Raw genomic sequence first — 19,478 nt, forward strand, 5'->3', positions numbered from 1 at the left:
TGGGACCACCAGTAGTCCCCAAGAACTAAAATATGGTCCGTGACCTTACCTTTATTACACTGTTGCAATGAGAGCGACTGGTCTTGCAAAGCCCTCTTAGAGTGCCGAGGTAACAGGGATGTCAGGAGGGGAGAGGCTGACTATCCTTGAAAGGCACGATAAGCCTCCTGACTGCTGCTTCTCCTCCCCCTCCTCCCCAACAGAGCTGTTCCATGTGGCACATGGAAGCGGGGGCACCTTGGTGTCTGTTTTTCAGCCTATTCCTAGGGTTGTTTGGTGTGCCGATTCAGAAAATTGCACTGAATAGACCACATCAGCTCTAGATTATTAAATATGGTTTTCTTTTGGCGAGCAGATGGAGACTACTGGATGGCATATTTTCTGTATCAGAAACTAGAACTGATGTGGTCTATCCAATTCAATTTTCTGAATCAGCACCCCAAATAACCAAACCAAATCTAAAGTTGACCAAAAACTGATTCGTAACCCTTTTGGTACTAATGTTGGAGTGGAGATTGTGGTGGAGGCTCCTTCCTTGGAGGCTTTTAAACGAAGGCTGGATGGCCATCTGTCGGGGTTGCTTTGAAGGCGATTTTCCTGCTTCTTGGCAGGGGGTTGGACTGGATAGCCCATGAGGTCTCTTCCAATTCTAGGATTCTAGGATTTTATGGTCCCTGGTCTTCTTTGAGAAGTTGGGAACCACTGATGTAAAGGCATAGCAGCTTCTCAATTTCATATCAAAGCACAGATTCTGAAAGGCTCTGACTACAAAATGCCTTATCATGCTTGGGTCACTTTTGGTATTAGTACATGGCATTAAAAGCCAAGTTATTAAGTGTCTTAGTGACTCATCTTCCAGCAAGACACCAGCCAACATCTATAATTCAAATGAAGACAACTGCTTTCCACATTCATGGTCTAGACATGACTGAGTAGCACATTCAAAGAACATTCTAGAGAAGTAAGAGTTGTGAACAGTATGCATTTGTCCTAAAGGAATGAACTGCACTCACACTTCATACTATGTGGGAAGAAGCCTCCTACTCAGAAGCCAGGAAGAAATAAAGCGATATTTTGAACTGAATTGTACCGTAACACATTTTCTGTTTATTTCCATTTGACAATGCTTTTAAAAAAATAAATAAAACTTAAACATCTTCCAAAAAGTCAAGAGTACCCCAAAACACAGGAAACGAAATCCTTTCTTAAAGCAGCCTTTCCATAATATTTTATAAAGCTAATTACTCAACTATAAAACCCTTCTCTAATAACCTTCATTTTCCCTGAAACTATACTATGATAACCCCTTTCCAGTTGAAATGGCAAGAGAAGAGCTGTAGACTTAGTTACCATCTGATGGTAAGAAGTGCTGGATTGTTTATTATAATAGTAATAAAAATGAATAAGTTTAAGCACAAAAAACCTGCAAGACCAACTTTGGATTTATGCAATCTATGGAATGGGTTATTCCTAAAGAACATGGCTTTTTTGCAAAGAAAAGAGATGACAATCTAAGCAGGAAAGGTATGTTCTCACAGACTTTCATAGCAGCAAGATCTACAGTGCTATATGTTTTCAGAGCCACAAGGGTTACAGTATTTTGCCTCTCATCACCTTTTAAAAATTGTGAAATGCTCCACGACCAGGTTTTTAGGTTTTTGCTCGTGGTTTGAGGTATTAAACAGCATGAGAAAGCGGAGGCTCATTCTGTCTGCAGCCGTTTCCACCCGCTGTTAAACAGTCGTGGGACCAATAAAACCACCCACGCTTTGAGAGTCATCACCAGAGGCATCGTCTGAGGCCTGTAAAAATGAAGTTCCTTAATGCCAACATGGAAATAGTTAACTCTGGCACAGATGTGTTTTCCATTCCTGTGTGACCCAAAAAATTGCACAAATGGGTCCAGTTTCGGTTACAAGCACGATCTGGCTGCCGACAAAAAGCAGCAGTTCTCTTGGGGAAAATACAAGGCGAGAAAAAACACCAGGTAAAAACCCAACCCGACATCGTTGCAGCATTTTGCTCAAGTCCCAGCTAGCAAAAAGCGGTGTGTAGTACACACAGTAGGAAACAGCTTTGAATAGGTTCCGCTGTTGCCAAGGAAACCCAAAGTGATTTGTCTTCAGTACCAAAGTATTTGTCGAGGTGATTACTTTCTTTGCAGCAAATTTGTTTTCCTTGAGAACGAAGAACATCGCAGAAGCTCCTCCACCAAAAGTCTGTTGCAGGGAATGACAGCTGGAAGTCAGTTAATTGAAGAACCTTTGACACATGTACTTCTCTTCGGATATCGAATATCCTATTTTTTCATAGAAAGGTACGTTTTTTGGGAGGCACTCGAGTGTGATTTTGTAGCAGTTGAGTCTCTTGCTTAGCAACCGGAGAGTTGACATCAGTCTGAAAGAAAACAGTTTAATACTTTTGAATTAAACAGGAAACACTATTAGAACAACAGTTTCAGACTGCATGGTTGTTTAGACCAGGCATGGGCCAACTTAGTCCCTCCAGGTGTTTTGGACTTCAACTCCCATCATTCCTAAAAGCCTCAGGCCCCTTCCTTTACCCCCTCATCCGCTTAACTGGCTGAGGGGGAAAAGGAAAGGGCCTGAGGCTGTTAGGAGTGATGGGAGTTGAAGTCCAAAACACCTGCATGGCCCAAGTTGGCCAATGCCTTGCTTATACCACCTATAATTAAGACACACCTTTCAATATGGGAGACTATTACAATCATGCGGAGCTACTTACAATTTCCCAAGTTGTTTTCCGCGACAGTCTCCATTGACTACAACGTCTTCTATCCTTCCCCTCTGAAAAACAGGCACAATTGTTACACCATTGAGAACCACTATGTAGGGAGAGCATAAGAGCTTATTAAAGGTACTGTAACAGGTTTTCTTCTTCCTTATCACACCTACCTTTGCACACGAGTGAGTGAATTTATGCTCTATGACCAGGGTTGCAGTTGCCACAATCTCGCCTAGATTAGTGTCTTCTACAACGATTATATAGTAGTCCCCAGAACTCTTCATGTGTTCAAAGGTTTCTACAGAAAGACAGGCAGTGACAAATTCAGTATTTGGTATTGGATTTTCTGAATGTGCTACACTTTATTTATAATACACTTTATTTATGTATTGTCGAAGGCTTTCATGGCCGGAATCACTGGATTGTTATGTCTTTCGGGCTGTATGGCCATGTTCCAGAAGCTTTCTCTCCTGGTGTTCCACCCACATCTGTGATAGACATCCTCAGAGGTTGTGAGGTAATAAAGCTGATGACAATGGCACCTCACAACTTCTGAGAATGCCTGCCACAAATGTGAGTGAAATGTCAGGTGATAATGCTTCTGGAACATGGCCATACAGCCTGAAAGACTCATAGCAACCCACTTTATTTATATTCCACTCTATCTCCCTGGTTGGGACTCAAGAGTAAATTACAGAACATATATAAGGCAAACATCCAATGCCTTTTTTACATAATGCCATATAATAAACAGACAAAGGTAAAAGTTTTCCCCCTTTTTATATCTGGTGTCTGGAGGCAGTGCTCATCTCGGGCCATGGGAAGGTGCTCTTGTTCCATTTTCCATGCCGAGGAGCCTGTTTTCTCCAATCATGTTGCCGGCATGTTTTGCATATCTGCACGGGACACCCTTTTACCTTCCCGCCAAGGTGGTACCTATTGATCTACCCACATTGTATCCTTTCGAACTGCTAGGTTGGCAGAAGCTAGGGCTGACAGTTGGGAGCTCACCCCGACTAGTGGCTTAACCCTCCAGTCGACAGATTTCCTGCAGCTAGCGGTTTAACCCGCTGTGCTACTATGGCCTACTACCTCACATTTGCCTTCATAAATTGTTCCCTAGGACAAACTGCACCTCAGTTACAAGGAATAGATATCTAATAATCATAACATTTTATTTATATTCCACCCTCCATATTCCACAAGGGGACTCAGGGCGGATCACAATACATATACATGGCAAACATTTAAGGCTGTTTGGACAGACAGAAAGGAGGTATGTTGTCTCAAAGTCCAATTTCGATGCTTTGGGAGGTTGAGTTCGGATTCGGGCACGAGGAGTGCTGTTGGTCTATTTTCTCTGATGAAGAGCCATCAGGATATCCTCCTCCTACCTTCCTTTTGGTCATGGCATTACTGGTCTTGTTCTTTATGGTGTCATAAAATACCTCCCCACTAATTAGCGGTACCTAATTTCTCTACTTATAGCTCTGAGCTGTTTTCGAACTGCTTAGGTAAACAGTGACCTGAGCTTGATGGTCCCGGGCTTCAAACTGGCCACCTTTTGGTTGGTAGATCTTACTACTGGTGGTCATTTACCAGCTCTGCTCAAGCCCAGCCTAAGGAGTGAGAGGGATTTTTTTTTGGAAGGGAAAATGTAAGTGGCTATTGTGAGAAGATGCCCAAGAAATCGAGCCGGAGAAAAGCCATTGGCTGCATCACTACTTAAGCCGCTCCCACAACCCTCCTCTGATTTCTTTGGAGTTCTTTGACAAAGCATCTATTTTCAGAAGCAATGAGGGGGTCACCTAGAGATACTGAAGCAACTCTTTGTTTCCTTTTTTCCCAAACAGAAAAAAACCCCAAACAAGTAGGCACTTACTCATAAATTGTTCAGGACTGACACCTCCAATTTCAGTCAGCTGACTCAGAACCTTTAAAAATCCTGCAAATCAAAATATGTATCAGGGTTTGTTTGTTTTATAAACTTTGACATTTCACTATACAGAAAGGCCTGTGAAAAACAACAGGTTGGAAATTAAAGCAACCAGTGGGAATCATATCTTCCAAGTGCAGTAAAACCTGAACAATCTGAAGGCTGCTGTTCACCAACGTTAAGAAAATGAACAGCCAAGGTGACCATCCAGTAGCAAATAGAATAATACTGACAACAATCTTTAAATAAGCAGAGCATCAAGATTAAATAAAGCTGATAGTAATAGTTCAAGTAAAATTTAAAGAAGCAGGCAGGACCAACCATCCTGCAAATGTATTTTTCTACCAAAGCAACTTTTTAAAAAGGTTACAAGCTCATTTCACTATGTAACATGATTTTTGTTCCATTTGTGCCATTTCCTAATTGGTTCTATCATAAAAGCATGGAAAAAGTTTATTAAACTGCAGAAATCTTGTCTTTACAAAAGGGACATCCTGCAGCACCTTTTTGCTCTCATTTTTCAATGAATATCTCCTAGAGCAGGCATGGGCAAACTTCAGCCTTCCAGGTGTTTTGGACTCCAACTCTCACAGCTGGTAGGCTGTTAGGAATTGTAGGAGTTGAAGTCCAAAACACCTGTAGGGCTGAAGTTTGCCCATGCCTGTCCTAAAATCTCAGCCAATCCAACCTAGTTTGTGGCAGCCACAAAAACAAAGTTTCTGGAGTATAGTAACTACTTTCAAAGGAAGGACCAAGCAGTTAAACAGGAAACAACACTTTCAAACCAGGAATAGAATTATTTTCAAATTCTGTTACATGCTGGTTTTTCATCAGATGGAGTTGTAATTGATGTGTGTGATTTGCTATGATGTATAGATAGGACTAAATATAGTAAGCTAGGTACCTAAAATGGGCAATTTCATACTAGTGTTTCTTTCTGGCACTGCCCTGTCATATGCACAATCCATGTAGCATACAACCCTGTATCTGAAAACCTCAAATCCCTCCTGTAAGAGACATTCAGAACTTTTTTTGGAATCTGGACAAGTTTGGGACAATTACATTAACAACATTGACCCAAGAACTGGCAAGAGCTCCTTTGTGCACAATCCAATTGCCATTATCCTAGCCTCAGAGGGGTTGAACAGCAACCAACCTAATCCATACCTCACTGCCATTCCTTTTTCCTTACAGGCCATATTTAGGCTAAAATCCTGATAGCAGGGCAGCGCCCAGTATGAAGGGTGGGAAATAAATACAGTGAGGGAGGCTAAACTATTGATTCCAAGCTGCATAATCAGCACAGGACTCTCTGGTGAGTTAAAAGTCCTGTGAAAGTAAAATACCGTATTTACTCGAGTCTAATGTGCCATCAAATCTAATGCGCACCTCAGTTTTTCTGAAACCAAAACAAGCATTTGCTGCCAAATGTATTATGCAGTGGCAAAAAGTGCACTCTTTGCAATTTGGCCCAAAACAGTGCACCTTACAGTTGCTGCCTGCTTAGAACTCCTTTAAAAACAAAAGTGTTAGGACACCAAAGCTTCCAGCAATGGAAAAGAAAACCTTGGGGTGCATCTCTGCTGTAGAATGAATCCACTTTAATTGCCTTGGTTCAATGCTATGGAATCCTGGGGGCTGTTAAGTTTTGCTGCCAAAGAATGCAAACTGCAAGGACTGCATAGCACTGAGCCGTGGCAATTAAATTAGTAATAATATAATAATAATAATTTTATTTTATACCCGCCTCTCCTCGTGGTTCGAGGTGGGTTACAGCATGACTGAAAGACATAATTAGAGATCCCTCCAATAGGAGCTCCAGGTGCAACTTCCCCTTTGGCTCAGCACTAAGATTACTGTATGACGCAAATCTTAATGGGCACCTTAATTTTGGCAAGATCATTTGGCCAAAAAAGGGGTGAGCATTATATTCAAGTAAATAGGGTAAGTCTGACCTAAATGTGGATTGCTTTTGGTACTACTGAGTTTACTAAGCATTTGCTAGTCACAGTCTCAGTAAACCTAACATCAGATGTGTACATCTCTAGATTACAACATAAAGGAATGCTACGCAGATCATTTGCAAACGGAAAAATACCTCTGTTGATGTCGGCAGAGCAAAGGGGTCTCAGGACCAGGCCATCACCAGGATCCATGGGCGAAATGGCCGGGGAGAAGGCCACGGTGTTCTGGCTCCAGTCCAGATCCCGGAGGAGCTGAGGCTCGAACATCGGGGTGCTGCTGGGTTTTGGGGTTTCCGCGGGCATCATGGCAGCCGCGGCTGTGGGCTGGTGCACTGAAAGAAAAGAAAAACATTGGATCCAACTGCTATTTTCAAATCTTCCAACATTCTGCGTTTGATTACCTTTTGGTTTGTGCATCACAGTCATGGACAAACTGCCCTCTCCCCAGGTGTTTTGGACTTCAACTCCCACAATTCCTAACAGCCTACTGCTAGGCTGTTAAGAATAAGTCCAAAACACCGGGAGGGCCCATGTTTGCCCAACTGTAAATGTGAATTATCAGCAATTAATGATATCTTATGTCCAGTTTACAATCTCACAACTATGGACAACATGCCAACCAAGCAGGAATGTTTTTTTTTTAAAAAAAACTATTTACTTTTGGTTCTTTTGACGTAACAAAAGGTTAATGGAATTAACAGGGTATTTATTTTTCGGCCCATGGAGGCTTTGGACCAAAAAAGACCCTTATCACGACCAGGGGTTGAATCAATATTGCAACTCTTTTAAGTTCAGTACAAACTCTCAGATTAAAAAATCCCCACTTGGGAGGACAACTTTTTCCACTGAAAGCCAATGTTTGTAAGAGTTGGGACGGCTCCAGGTTGTTTAGCAATTCATATTGTACTCAGTTTTGCAACTTATATTGTACTATTTAATTTTGCAATTCATATTGTCCTATTCAGTTTTGCAATTCGTATTGTAGTGTTTGCCACCAGGTCAAGAAATTACTCCAGCAGCCAAGACCTCCTCCCACAAAAGCATGATCAATCTTGACCAATTACTGTGGCTCATGAGAAGATGCTAGAACAGTTTGCCAGAAGCCTGTTTCTACGTTAAGCCCTGTGGGCCCTTCAAACTAAAGCCAAAATTGTGCCTATTATTTATGTATTTATTTACCACACTTGTGCCCTGCCCTTCTCACCCAGAAGGGGACTCAGAGCATCCTTACAAAGGCAACAATTCAATGCCACACATCTACATCTACATATCGATAAATAAACAACACATTAAAACCAAACCAAACAATTAAAAATATCAACATTAAAAGATCAGTTAAAATCACGTAATCCAAGTCATACTCCAGGGCCGTTCCATTCGTCATTCTGTTAATTCAATTTCTTATTCACTGTTCAAATTTACTGACCAAAGACTTGGTCCCAAAGCCTTTGGTCTACACTAGGATTAATGCTATGGCGATCTGCAGTTCGGTGAGGCACCAACACTCTTTGGCAGAGAAGGTTAAACTACAACTCCCCTTTTTCAATAGCACTGAACACTAGCAGTTAAAGTCATCTCAAACTGCATCATTTTTACAGTGTAGATGTAGCCCAAACTAAGAAGCCCTGAAAAATACATACAAGGAAACTCTACAGCTGAAAGTCAATAGGACTGATTAAAACAATATGATATGAAGCAAGGTGGAGAAAGCAAATAAGGAAATGGCTCTTCCTCCTGCATTGCCACTTCCATGGATACAGCTTCCTCTTTGCTCACCTGGCGCATTACTTGATCTTTATGATCTTTATGCATATACTTTATCCTTTCTCCCAAAGTGGGACCCAAGGCGGTTTCCAAAACAATACATGAAAAGCATGGACAAGCAATCAAAATCATTTCAGAACAAAATGGTTATGCACATACATAAGGAGTTTTGGTAGGAGATACATTTCACACCCAATCTTATGAATGCTATATGATGATGATGATTATTATTATTATTAAGCTGAAGGATTCCAAATAGAGGTTCAAACAGCCACCATAATGTCTTGCTTTCCTCTCTTATGCAGGTATAATAACAGACCAGGTATAATAGCCTAATGATACTTGGTTTTGTCTAATCATACAGACCATCCCTCAGGTGCTCATTGACCTTTTAAAATCGGTAGAAAAGAATTCATATTAAGCAAGCTTCTCCTATTACAAAAACCAATCCTATCCGGTTCTCGAATCACTGTGTTCACTTTCTGGTTCCAAAAACTACGAAGCCAACCAGGCATGAATCCTATTTCAGAGCCTTTGCATTAATGGAATTTATAGGCATGTCAATTCACTATTATGTGGCCTAGATCAGAGCCCCTGAATTAATGGGATTTATAGACATGTACATTCACTATTACATGGTCAATACTACAGGATAGGGGAGGGATTCAGGCCTATGTTGCAGAATGAATGAATGAATACATTTAGAGATTTCAATTTCCATGGCTTAATGCTATGGATTCCTGGGATTTGTAGTTTGCCAAGGCACAAAGAGAAGGCTGAAGACCTTGTAAAACTGCAACTCCTGGGATTCAATAACATTGAGTTCAAGTGGGATCAGATTGCATTAGTTCTACAGTGTAGATGGACCCTGAATAAGTCCTGGATTTTATCTGCCCCGAATCGTTCATCTCCAATAGATATCATTCTAGGTTCTGCTGTTGACTGAGAAGTTCTCTCTCCCTGATTAGATGATTACACTATGATTTTTATTCCTGGGTTATAAATGCCACTTCCTAAAGGGATCTATCATAAAAACATGGGAAAAGTTTATTAAACTCCAAAATCTTTGTTTTTCAAGAGGGACATCCTGCTATAGCACATTTTGATCTAGTTTTTCAATGCATATCTCAAGTCTCATCCAATTCAACCTAGTTTGTGACAGCCACAAAAACGAAGTTTCTGGAGTAGAACTCCTTTCAAAACACAATGAAACAGGAAACACTGCTTTTAAACCAGGAAAAGAATTTTTAGTGTTATTAGGTGATGATGCTGTAGTAATAATAATAATAATAATAATAATAATAGTAATAATATCTTCAGTGCTGCTTCAACACAGAAACTTTGTCTGGAACCCAAACTCTCAAAATAATAGTGTTCCCTTAGGTCAAAAAATAAAAAACCCTGGAGTTTATTTACAGAAATAAAACATAACACAGCAGATTACTTATGGCAATACTACTCCTCTCAGGGTCCTTCCACACAGGCATACAACCCAGATTATCAAGGCAGAAAATCCCACAATATCTGATTTGAACTGGGTTATCTGAGTCCACACTGCCATATAATCCAGTTCAAAGCAGATAATGTGGGATTTTATTCAGCTGCGTGGAAGGGGCCTGCTCATCTTAAATGTAAAACCTGCCCACTCAAATGATCTGCTTTGAACTGGATTATACAACAGTGTAGACCCAGGGCCCTTTCACACAACCTATAACCCGGAATATCAAGGAAGAATAACCCACAATATCTCCTATGAACTGGGGTATCTCAGTCCACACTAACTTATATCCCAGTTCAAAACAGATATTGTGGAATTTTATTCAGCTGTGTGGAAGGGGCCTCAGTACAAAGCAGATAATGTGGATTATCTGTTCTGACAATCCAGACTGTCCGCTTTGATAATCTGGATTGTTCACTTTGATAATCAGGATTGTCCACTTTGATAATCTGGATTGTTCACTTTGATAATCAGGACTGTCCGCTTTAATAATCAGGATTTTCCACTTTGATAATCAGGACTGTCCACTTTAATAATCAGGATTGTCCACTTTGATAAGCAGGACTGTCCACTTTGATAATCTGGATTGTTCACTTTGATAATCAGGACTGTCCGCTTTAATAATCAGGATTTTCCACTGTGACTGTCTGCTTTGATAATCGGGATTATCTGATTTGATAATTAGGATTGTCCACTTTGATAATCCAAACTGGGTCTTTGATCATCTGGATTATCCTCTTTGATAATACATATTATCCGCTCTGATAATCCGGATTGTCTGCTTTGATAATCTGTATTATCCACTCTGGTAATCAATATTTTCCGCTCTGATCATCCGGATTGTCCTCTTTGATAATCCAGATTATCCTGTCTGATGATCTGTATTATCCACTCTGATAACCCAGATTATCCGCTTTGCTAATCCGGATTATGCTATCCGATGATCTGTATTATCCACTCTGATAATCCGGATAATCCGCGTTATCTGACATGTCCGTTTTGCTAACCCAGACTGTCCTCTTTGCTAATCCGGATTATACTCCTTTATAATCCGGATTATCCGCACTGACTGACTGCTGACAATCCGGATGACAGGACAGAGGCACTTTCGTACCCCTAACTCTTAGGCAGTCCCCCCCTGCTTCCTTCCGTCTCCTTCCCCCAGCCAGACCCCGAAAAGAAGCCCCCTCAGGACCCTCACCCGGCGCGGCTTCCAACGGACTCCCCTCGGCGCTCCAACTGCGCATGCGCGCTCCCATTCGCGCTCCTCGACCCTTCCTTCCTTCCCACGAAGACTGGCGAGCGAGCGAACGAACCGGCACCCACTGCGCACGCGCGCTTCCTGGGCGTAGCTTGACTGACGTGGCGGCTCCGGCGTGGGAGGGGGCGTGGCTTCGCGGTTCCGTTTTACAACGGTGAGTGGAGGGAAAAGGAGACAAATCCGCCAATCAGGAGCCTCTCTCTCTCTCTCTCTCTTAGCCACGCCTCCTGTCGTCGAGTGAGGCCTCCCCCCCTAAAAGCGCATGCGCTAACGGAAAGGCGGGAAAAAGTGGTCTATAAAAGACAAGCCGTTGAAGTATGCGCATGCGCAATGTGTGTTGGGCCTGAGGGGAGCGTATTTACCTTTCCTTTCCGGCCCACAAAGCTGCCTTTTAAAAGAAGATTACATGATTTTACAACGAAAATGAATGTGGACTCATTCTACAGCAGGACTGGGCAAACTTGGGCCTTCCCTTGAGGTGTTTTGGACTTCAACTCCCACCATTCCTCACAGCCTCAGGCCCCTTCCTTTTCCCCCTCAGCCGCTTAAGCGGCTGAGGGGGAAAAGGAAGGGGCCTGAGGCTGTGAGGAATGGTGGGAGTTGAAGTCCAAAACAACTCTAAGGAAGGCACAAATTTGCCCGCGACTGATTTACCACGTTGTCGTCCGCCTGCTTCAACATCGAGGACTTCGAATCATTCTTGGTCAGGTTCCTCTCCTGCGAAACGTGGACCATTTACAAGCATCACACTGGAAGGATTCCATCAATGTTGCCTCCGGGAAATCCTGCAACTCAACTGAACCACCTAAACTGGGCTCTACAGGTCAATGGAGACTCCACCACAGACATCAGAAGAGCTGCAAGGCCAAGAACAAGCCATGAGAGTCAAGACGAAGATCCACCCAGAGGAAAAGTGTTTTTACCATACATCAAGGGAACCACTGACCGCATAAGGAAGCTGATGAAGAAGCACAACCTACAAACTATCTACAGACCCACCAAGAAAATCCAACAAATGCAACGTTCAGCAAAGGACAAGAGGGATCCTCTCATCTCTACAGGAGTCTACTGTATACCATGCTGCTGTGGACAAGTCTACATAGAGACCACCAAACGCCGCATTGCCCAAAACATGAATCAAGGAACATGAAACACACTGCAGACTAACTCAACCAGAGGAGTCGGCCATAGCAGAATACTTGATGAACCAACCATGATACAGCATATTATTTGAGAACACACAGAAATGCTGGATCACTCTCACAACCACCATGTCAGACTACATAGAGAAGCCACTGAAATCCACAAAAGTCAGCCATAGCAGAGTAATTGATGAAGCAACCACGATACAGCATATTATTTGAGAACACAGAAATGCTGGATCACTCTCACAACCACCATGTCAGACTACATAGAGAAGCCACTGAAATCCACAAAAGTCAGCCATAGCAGAGTACTTGATGAACCAACCACGATACAGCATATTATTTGAGAACACAGAAATGCTGGATCACTCTCACAACCACCATGTCAGACTACATAGAGAAGCCACTGAAATCCACAAAAGTCAGCCATAGCAGAGTAATTGATGAAGCAACCACGATACAGCATATTATTTGAGAACACAGAAATGCTGGATCACTCTCACAACCACCATGTCAGACTACACAGAGAAGCCACTGAAATCCACAAAAGTCAGCCATAGCAGAGTAATTGATGAAGCAACCACGATACAGCATATTATTTGAGAACACAGAAATGCTGGATCACTCTCACAACCACCATGTCAGACTACACAGAGAAGCCACTGAAATCCACAAAAGTAAGCCACAGCAGAGTACTTGATGAACCAAGCACGATACAGCATATTATTTGAGAAGACAGAAATGCTGGATCACTCTCACAACCACCATGTCAGACTACACAGAGAAGCCACTGAAATCCACAAAAGTCAGCCATAGCAGAGTACTTGATGAACCAACCACGATACAGCATATTATTTGAGAACACAGAAATGCTGGATCACTCTCACAACCACCATGTCAGACTACACACAGAAGCCATTGAAATCCACAAGAAGCATGTGGAGAATTTCAACAGAAAGGAGAACATGAAAGTGAATGGATAACATGAAAATTTCAACATGAAAATGAACAAAATCTGGCTAACAATATTTTTAAAACTCTAAAATCAGGACAGTAAATAAAGAACAACACTCAAAGACAGGAGAATTCCAGATAAGAAACAATCAGGGCTAGCTAATCACCTCCCAACAAAGGATTCCCCCAGGCAGGAAGCAGCCAGTCTTTGAAGCTGTAAGGCCATTCAGTGCTAATCAAGATGGCCAATTGCACCATCTACATTTTCCTTTTTTTTCCGTGTGAGGAGCAGCCTGAGTCACTTCTGGAGTGAGAGAATTGGCCGTCTGCAAGGACGTTACCCAGGGCACGCCCGGATATTTTGATGTTTTTACCATCCTTGTGGGAGGCTTCTCTCATGACCCTGCTTGGAGCTGGAGCTGATAGAGGGAGCTCATCCTTAACACTTTCCTTAAACAGACTAGAGTTCTTTCTCCCACCCTATACATTATTCTACAGATATATAAACCCCACTTGCCGAGTTTCCAACAAACCTCACAACCTCTGAGGATGCCTGCCACAGATGTGAGCGAAACGTCAGGAGAGAATGCTTCTGGAACATGGTCCTACAGCCCAGAAGACTCATAGCATGAAAGCCTTTGACAACACAAATCCTGCAAATCTCTTGCGAAGACAGGTAGACAAAGGCCAGTGTTCTGGAAGAAGCTGCAAAGACCTCCAACATTGAAGCCATGATCCTCCGCCGTCAACTCTGAAGGCCACATTGTCCGAAGGCCCGAAGATCACCATTGTCTCCCAAAACAGTTACTCTACTCTCAGCTCAAGAACAGAAATGGAATGTTGGTGGACAGCAAAAAAGATTGAAAGATGAGCTTAAAGCCAACTTTCAAAACTCTGGTATAGTCATTGAGAGAACTGGGAAGCCCTGGTCCTTGAGCATCAAACTGGAAATCAGAATAATAGAGTTGGAAGAGACCACATGGGCCCTCTAGTCAAACCCCTGAGAGCAAGCGTGCTGTGGATTCAAGGAGGCATGAATGGAGGGCAGAAAAGAGAAATGTGTCAAGAGGAAGAAGGTGCCTCAATGCAACCTTTGTCAGGACTGCCTTCCACCTGGAAACTAATGTCCTCATTGTGGAAGAACATGCAGGTCAGTAATAGATCTCTACAGTCATTGCAAAAATCCTAGGCTTGGAAGGCCATCATATTAATGGACCACATGTGATATCCAATGATGGTGATATATGACATAGCTGCTTTCTCTTGTCGTGAAACACATTGACTGGGCAGCATTTGAAGGACAGGAGCAACCGATGTTCAAGCAGAGGAAGGTTTACCCCAAAAGGTAGGATGTTTAGCTTGCAGAAGACAAGGCTGAGTGAAGACATGATAGCCATGTATAAATATGTGAGGGAAAGTAATAGGGTGGAGGGAGCAAGCTTGTTTTCTGTAGCCCTGGAGATTAGGACGCAATGGAGCAATGGCCTCACACTACAGTAAAGAAAGAAGATTCCACCAGAACATTAGGAAGAACGTCCTCAGTGTGAGAGAGAAGTGGAACTTTCTTCCCCAGAGTGTGGTGGAGGCTCCTTGTTTGGAGGTTTTTAAGTAGAGGCTAGATGGCCATCTGTCGGGGGTTCTTTGAATGCGATTTTCCTGCAGAAAGGGGTTGGACTGGATGGCCCATGAGGGGTCTGCCAACTCTAGGATTCTTTAAAAAGGAGAAAGAGGAGGGAGAAATGGAAAGGAAGGAAGAAAGAAGAAGGGTGGGAGGAAAGAGAGGAAGAAAGAAAGGGAAGGAGACAAAGACAGCAAGAAAAGGAGAAAGAAATAGAGATGTAGGAAACAGGAGGAAGTGAGGAAACAGAAGGAATTCAGAAACCTTGGTCTGTGGCTACAGACCTATTGTGTGACTTTAGGCAAGTTACACTCTCCCTCAGCCTCAGATGAAGACAAAGACAAATCCCCTTTGAATAAATCTTGACCCAAAATCTCTGTGTTAGGGTCACCCTATGTCTGAAAGTTGGATTTTTGTAACTCAGGGAATAAAAAAGGGTAAAGGTTTTCCCCTGATGTTAAGTCCAGTCATGTCTGACTCTGGGGGTTGGTGCTCATCTCCATTTCTAAGCTGAAGAGCCAGCGTTGTCTGTAGACACCTCCAAGGTCATGTGGCTGGCATGACTGCATGGAGCGCCGTTACTCAGGGAATGCCTGTGTATATATTTTTACTTTCTTCTGAGTTGCTGCTGCGCATTCACTAGGGACTGTGTTCAGATCTGAGAAGGTAAGGAGCTAATAGAGCTTGGAACAGTTACTTTTGTGGACTACATTTCCTAGAATCCACCTATAATATATTTCCTATATAATGTTCATGTTTTCCATATCGTCAGTGTCCTCTTGAGTCATCCTCTTCCATTACAAGCAACATTTCCTCAAATGACCCAGTTTGTGATGTAGACAACTCAACATTAGCGGGTCAGAAACCCACACAAACATTTAGGTCTGGACACACCCAAAGTGTCAGTTTCAGTGCTGACTTGGTCCTGGCTCTGCAGAGTTGTATTTGGCATTGTCAACCTCACCAGACGCAACATTCATAGGGTGGTTCCTCTCTAGGTTGCCAAACAACCAAAAGACAGATAGCATGGCTTACTCTGATGTCTTTGGCAAAGCATCCTTCCATATTTTCATAGAATCATAGAGTTGGAAGAGAACCAAGGGCCATCCAGTCCAACCCCCTTCTGCCAGGCAGGAAGACACAATCCAATCCCTCCCAACAGATGCCCACCCAGCCGCTGCTTAACAACCTCCAGAGGAGGAGAATCCACTGGATTCCCAGGCAGCAGAGGATTCCACTCCTGAACAGCTCTTACCATCAGGAGGTTCTTCCTCCTGTTGAAATTCATTATGTTAGTTTAAGCCTATCTCTCTAAACTATTGAGGTCACTTTGGATTCTGATCCTGTTCTCTGGGTTATTAGCTCTCCCTCCCATCTGGTGAAATCTGCAAATTTGATAAGCATACCTTTTATTCTGTTATCAAAGGCATTTATAAAGATGTTGAATAGCCCTGAAAGGCCTGTGTCCCCTTCATTGGTCACATATCTCCAGAATTAGGGAGGAGGAGCCATTGGTAATGAGGAATCCGCTCTGCTTTTTAGTCTGAACCTTAAAGATGCTCCCAAAATGAGTCCTTCTGTGATTGGACCCACCACCTTCACCCACCAACACCACTTCTTTTATTTCAATAGAGTATAGCACTATGTGACAAAATTATTATAACACTAAAAATTCTGTTCTTGGTTTGAAAGTGTTATTTCCTAATTAATTATGCGGTCCTTACTTTGAAAGTAGTTGTTCTACTTCAGAAACTTCATTTTTGGGTTGAGACTCTATGAGATATTCATTGAGAAACTATTGCAAAATGTGCTGTTTGTCTCCTGCAAAGACAAAGTTTTTGCAGTTTAATAAACTTTTCCCATGTCTTTATGATAGAACCAATTAGGAAATGACATTTATAACCCAGGAACAAGAAACATATTACATATTGTAGTTTATAAATCAAACATAGTTTCAAGGGAAGCATTTTCTGAAGCTGAAAAGATAGCCATCAAGCAAAATCAGTCTATGCCAGGCTTGCTAAACAGGCTGATTTCGCTTTTATAAGCTACAGCTGAAGCATTTGCTGCATACCGTAGTCTACTGTAAATGCTTTTAAGTGGTTGCCTACAGGTTTGTGTCAGTGTCTAAAACAACCACTTGGTGGCATTTGGAAACGGTTTTTTGTACTTCTGCCAATTTTTATTATTATTATTATTTTGCAATTCCCACATTCAGTTATGGCAACCCCATGTGGGATTGCGACCCATGGTTTAATCTAGTGAAGCTGAATCATGAGAAACAGATAAAAGGTAGTGAGCGCGGAGAATCGTCCAAGGTTAAAAGTCCAAATTTTCCAAAAGCCAGGAATTGTCTCTTCTTTCCCATGTTGAATATGTCATTTCTGGCCTCAAAAATAACAAGCTAAGAGAATGACCGAATGCAGAAAAGTGTCCAGTAATTGAGAAAACAATGGACACAAAGAAAGTGTAAGATTTTTATTATTATTATTTTATTTCTTACCTGACTCTCCTCATGGCTCGAGGAGGGTCACAACACAGTCAGAAACACAAACATTACAAAAATTCTAAAAGCACACGTATTAAAATGTAGTTCTAAAACACATGTCAAATACACAGGACAGATTAAAAACATTAATCTCACCTTAAACTTTAACCAATCATACTGGACATTAGCTTTGAAACTTTAATTTGTTTTATCTATACATCTTTGGTTGCGTGCTGCAAGTCCCTTCTGGTGAATATTTGGGAGTTACTCTAGACCATGCTCTGACCTACAAGAAGCACTGCTTGAACATCAAGCAAAAAGTGGGTGCTAGAAACAATATCATATGAAAGCTGACTGTCACAACCTGGGGATCACAACCAGAGACAGTGAAGACATCTGCCCTTGTGCTTTGCTACTCTGCTACTGAATATGCATGCCCATTGTGGAATACATCTCGCCACATTAAAACAGTGGATGTGGCTCTTCATGAGACACGCCGCATTATTACAGGATGCCTATGTCCTACACCACTGTTCAGCGGGCATTGCACCACCTGACATCCGCTGGAAGTAGCAGCTAACAATGAAAGGACCAAGGCATTGACATCTCTGGCCCGTCTCCTGTTTGGATATCAGCCAGCATGCCAATGCCTTAAATCAAGAAATAGCCTTCTAAGATCTACAGAGATACTCGAACACCTCAGCAAACAAGAGTCCAAAATTAGCAGGTAAAAACCCGGAACCTTAATCAGTAGCTGACACCAGATAAGAGACTCCCTCCTGGGCACACAGAAGACTGGGCAACTTGGAAGGCGCTGAACAGACTGCGCTCAGGCACTCAGGGCCACTGCGAGGAGAAGATGGGGTGATGGGGACAGGGGACAGGGAAAAGGCAGAACTGCTTAATGCCTTCTTCGCCTTGGTCTTCTCACAAAAAGAAAGCCATCTTCAACCTCAGCAACATGGAATGGACGAAGGATTCAGGGAAATCCAACCCCAAATAGGGAGACAAGTTGTCCAGTAACACCTAGCTGCTCTAAACGAATTCAAGTCCCCAGGGCCAGATCAGCTACATCCAAGAGTATTGAAGGAACTAGCGGAAGTTATTTCAGAAACACTGGCAATTATCTTCGAGAGTTCTTGGAGAACGGGAGAAGTCCCAGCAGATTGGAGGAGGGCGAATGTGGTCCCTATCTTCAAGAAGGGAAAAAAGAACGACCCAAACAATTACCGTCCCGTTAGCCTCACGTCAATACCAGGCAAGATTCTGGAAAAGATCATTAAGGAAGTGGTCTGCAAACACTTAGAAACAAATGCGGTCATTGCTAATAGTCAACACGGATTTACCAAAAACAAATCATGCCAGACTAATCTGATCTCTTTTTTCGATAGAGTTACAAGCTGGGTCGATACAAGGAATGCTGTGGATGTAGCGTACCTGGATTTTAGTAAGGCCTTCGACAAAGTCCCCCACGACCTTCTGGCAAACAAACTAGTAAAATGTGGGCTAGACAAAACTACGGTTAGGTGGATCTGTAATTGGCTAAGCGAACGAACCCAAAGGGTGCTCACCAATGTGTCGTCTTCATCATGGAAAGAAGTGACTAGTGGAGTGCCGCAGGGTTCCGTCCTGGGCCCGGTTCTGTTCAACATCTTTATTAACGACTTAGACGAAGGGTTAGAAGGCACGATCATCAAGTTTGCAGATGACACCAAACTGGGAGAGATAGCTAACACTCCAGAAGACAGGAGCAGAATTCAAAACGATCTTGACAGACTAGAGAGATGGGCCGAAACTAACAAAATGAAGTTCAACAGGGATAAATGCAAGATACTTCACTTCGGCAGAAAAAAATGGAATGCAAAGATACAGAATGGGGGACGCCTGGCTAGACAGCAGTCCGTATGAAAAAGATCTTGGAGTCCTTGTGGACAACAAGTTAAACATGAGCCAGCAATGTGATGCGACTGCTAAGAAAGCCAATGGGATTTTGGCCTGCATCAATAGGAGAATAGTGTCTAGATCCAGGGAAGTCATGCTTCCCCTCTATTCTGCCTTGGTCAGACCACACCTGGAATACTGTGTCCAAATTTGGGCACCGCAAT

General features: G+C 42.6%; 1 protein-coding gene across 1 annotated transcript; it reads right to left on the bottom strand.

The window, feature by feature from the left end:
- Positions 1–1,084: 1,084 nt before the first annotated feature.
- Positions 1,085–11,266, bottom strand: gnpnat1 (glucosamine-phosphate N-acetyltransferase 1). The gene is made up of 6 exons (XM_003227788.4): positions 11,109–11,266; positions 6,780–6,977; positions 4,628–4,690; positions 2,916–3,043; positions 2,746–2,807; positions 1,085–2,397 (listed from the first exon to the last, which is right to left on the bottom strand). Exons 1-6 carry the CDS (start codon positions 11,164–11,166, stop codon positions 2,250–2,252), a joined length of 657 nt encoding a protein of 218 aa, XP_003227836.2. The 5' UTR covers positions 11,167–11,266; the 3' UTR covers positions 1,085–2,249.
- Positions 11,267–19,478: the final 8,212 nt, after the last annotated feature.

Source organism: Anolis carolinensis, chromosome 1 (genome assembly GCF_035594765.1).
Source record: "Anolis carolinensis isolate JA03-04 chromosome 1, rAnoCar3.1.pri, whole genome shotgun sequence".
In the NCBI taxonomy this organism is placed as follows: domain Eukaryota; kingdom Metazoa; phylum Chordata; class Lepidosauria; order Squamata; family Dactyloidae; genus Anolis; species Anolis carolinensis.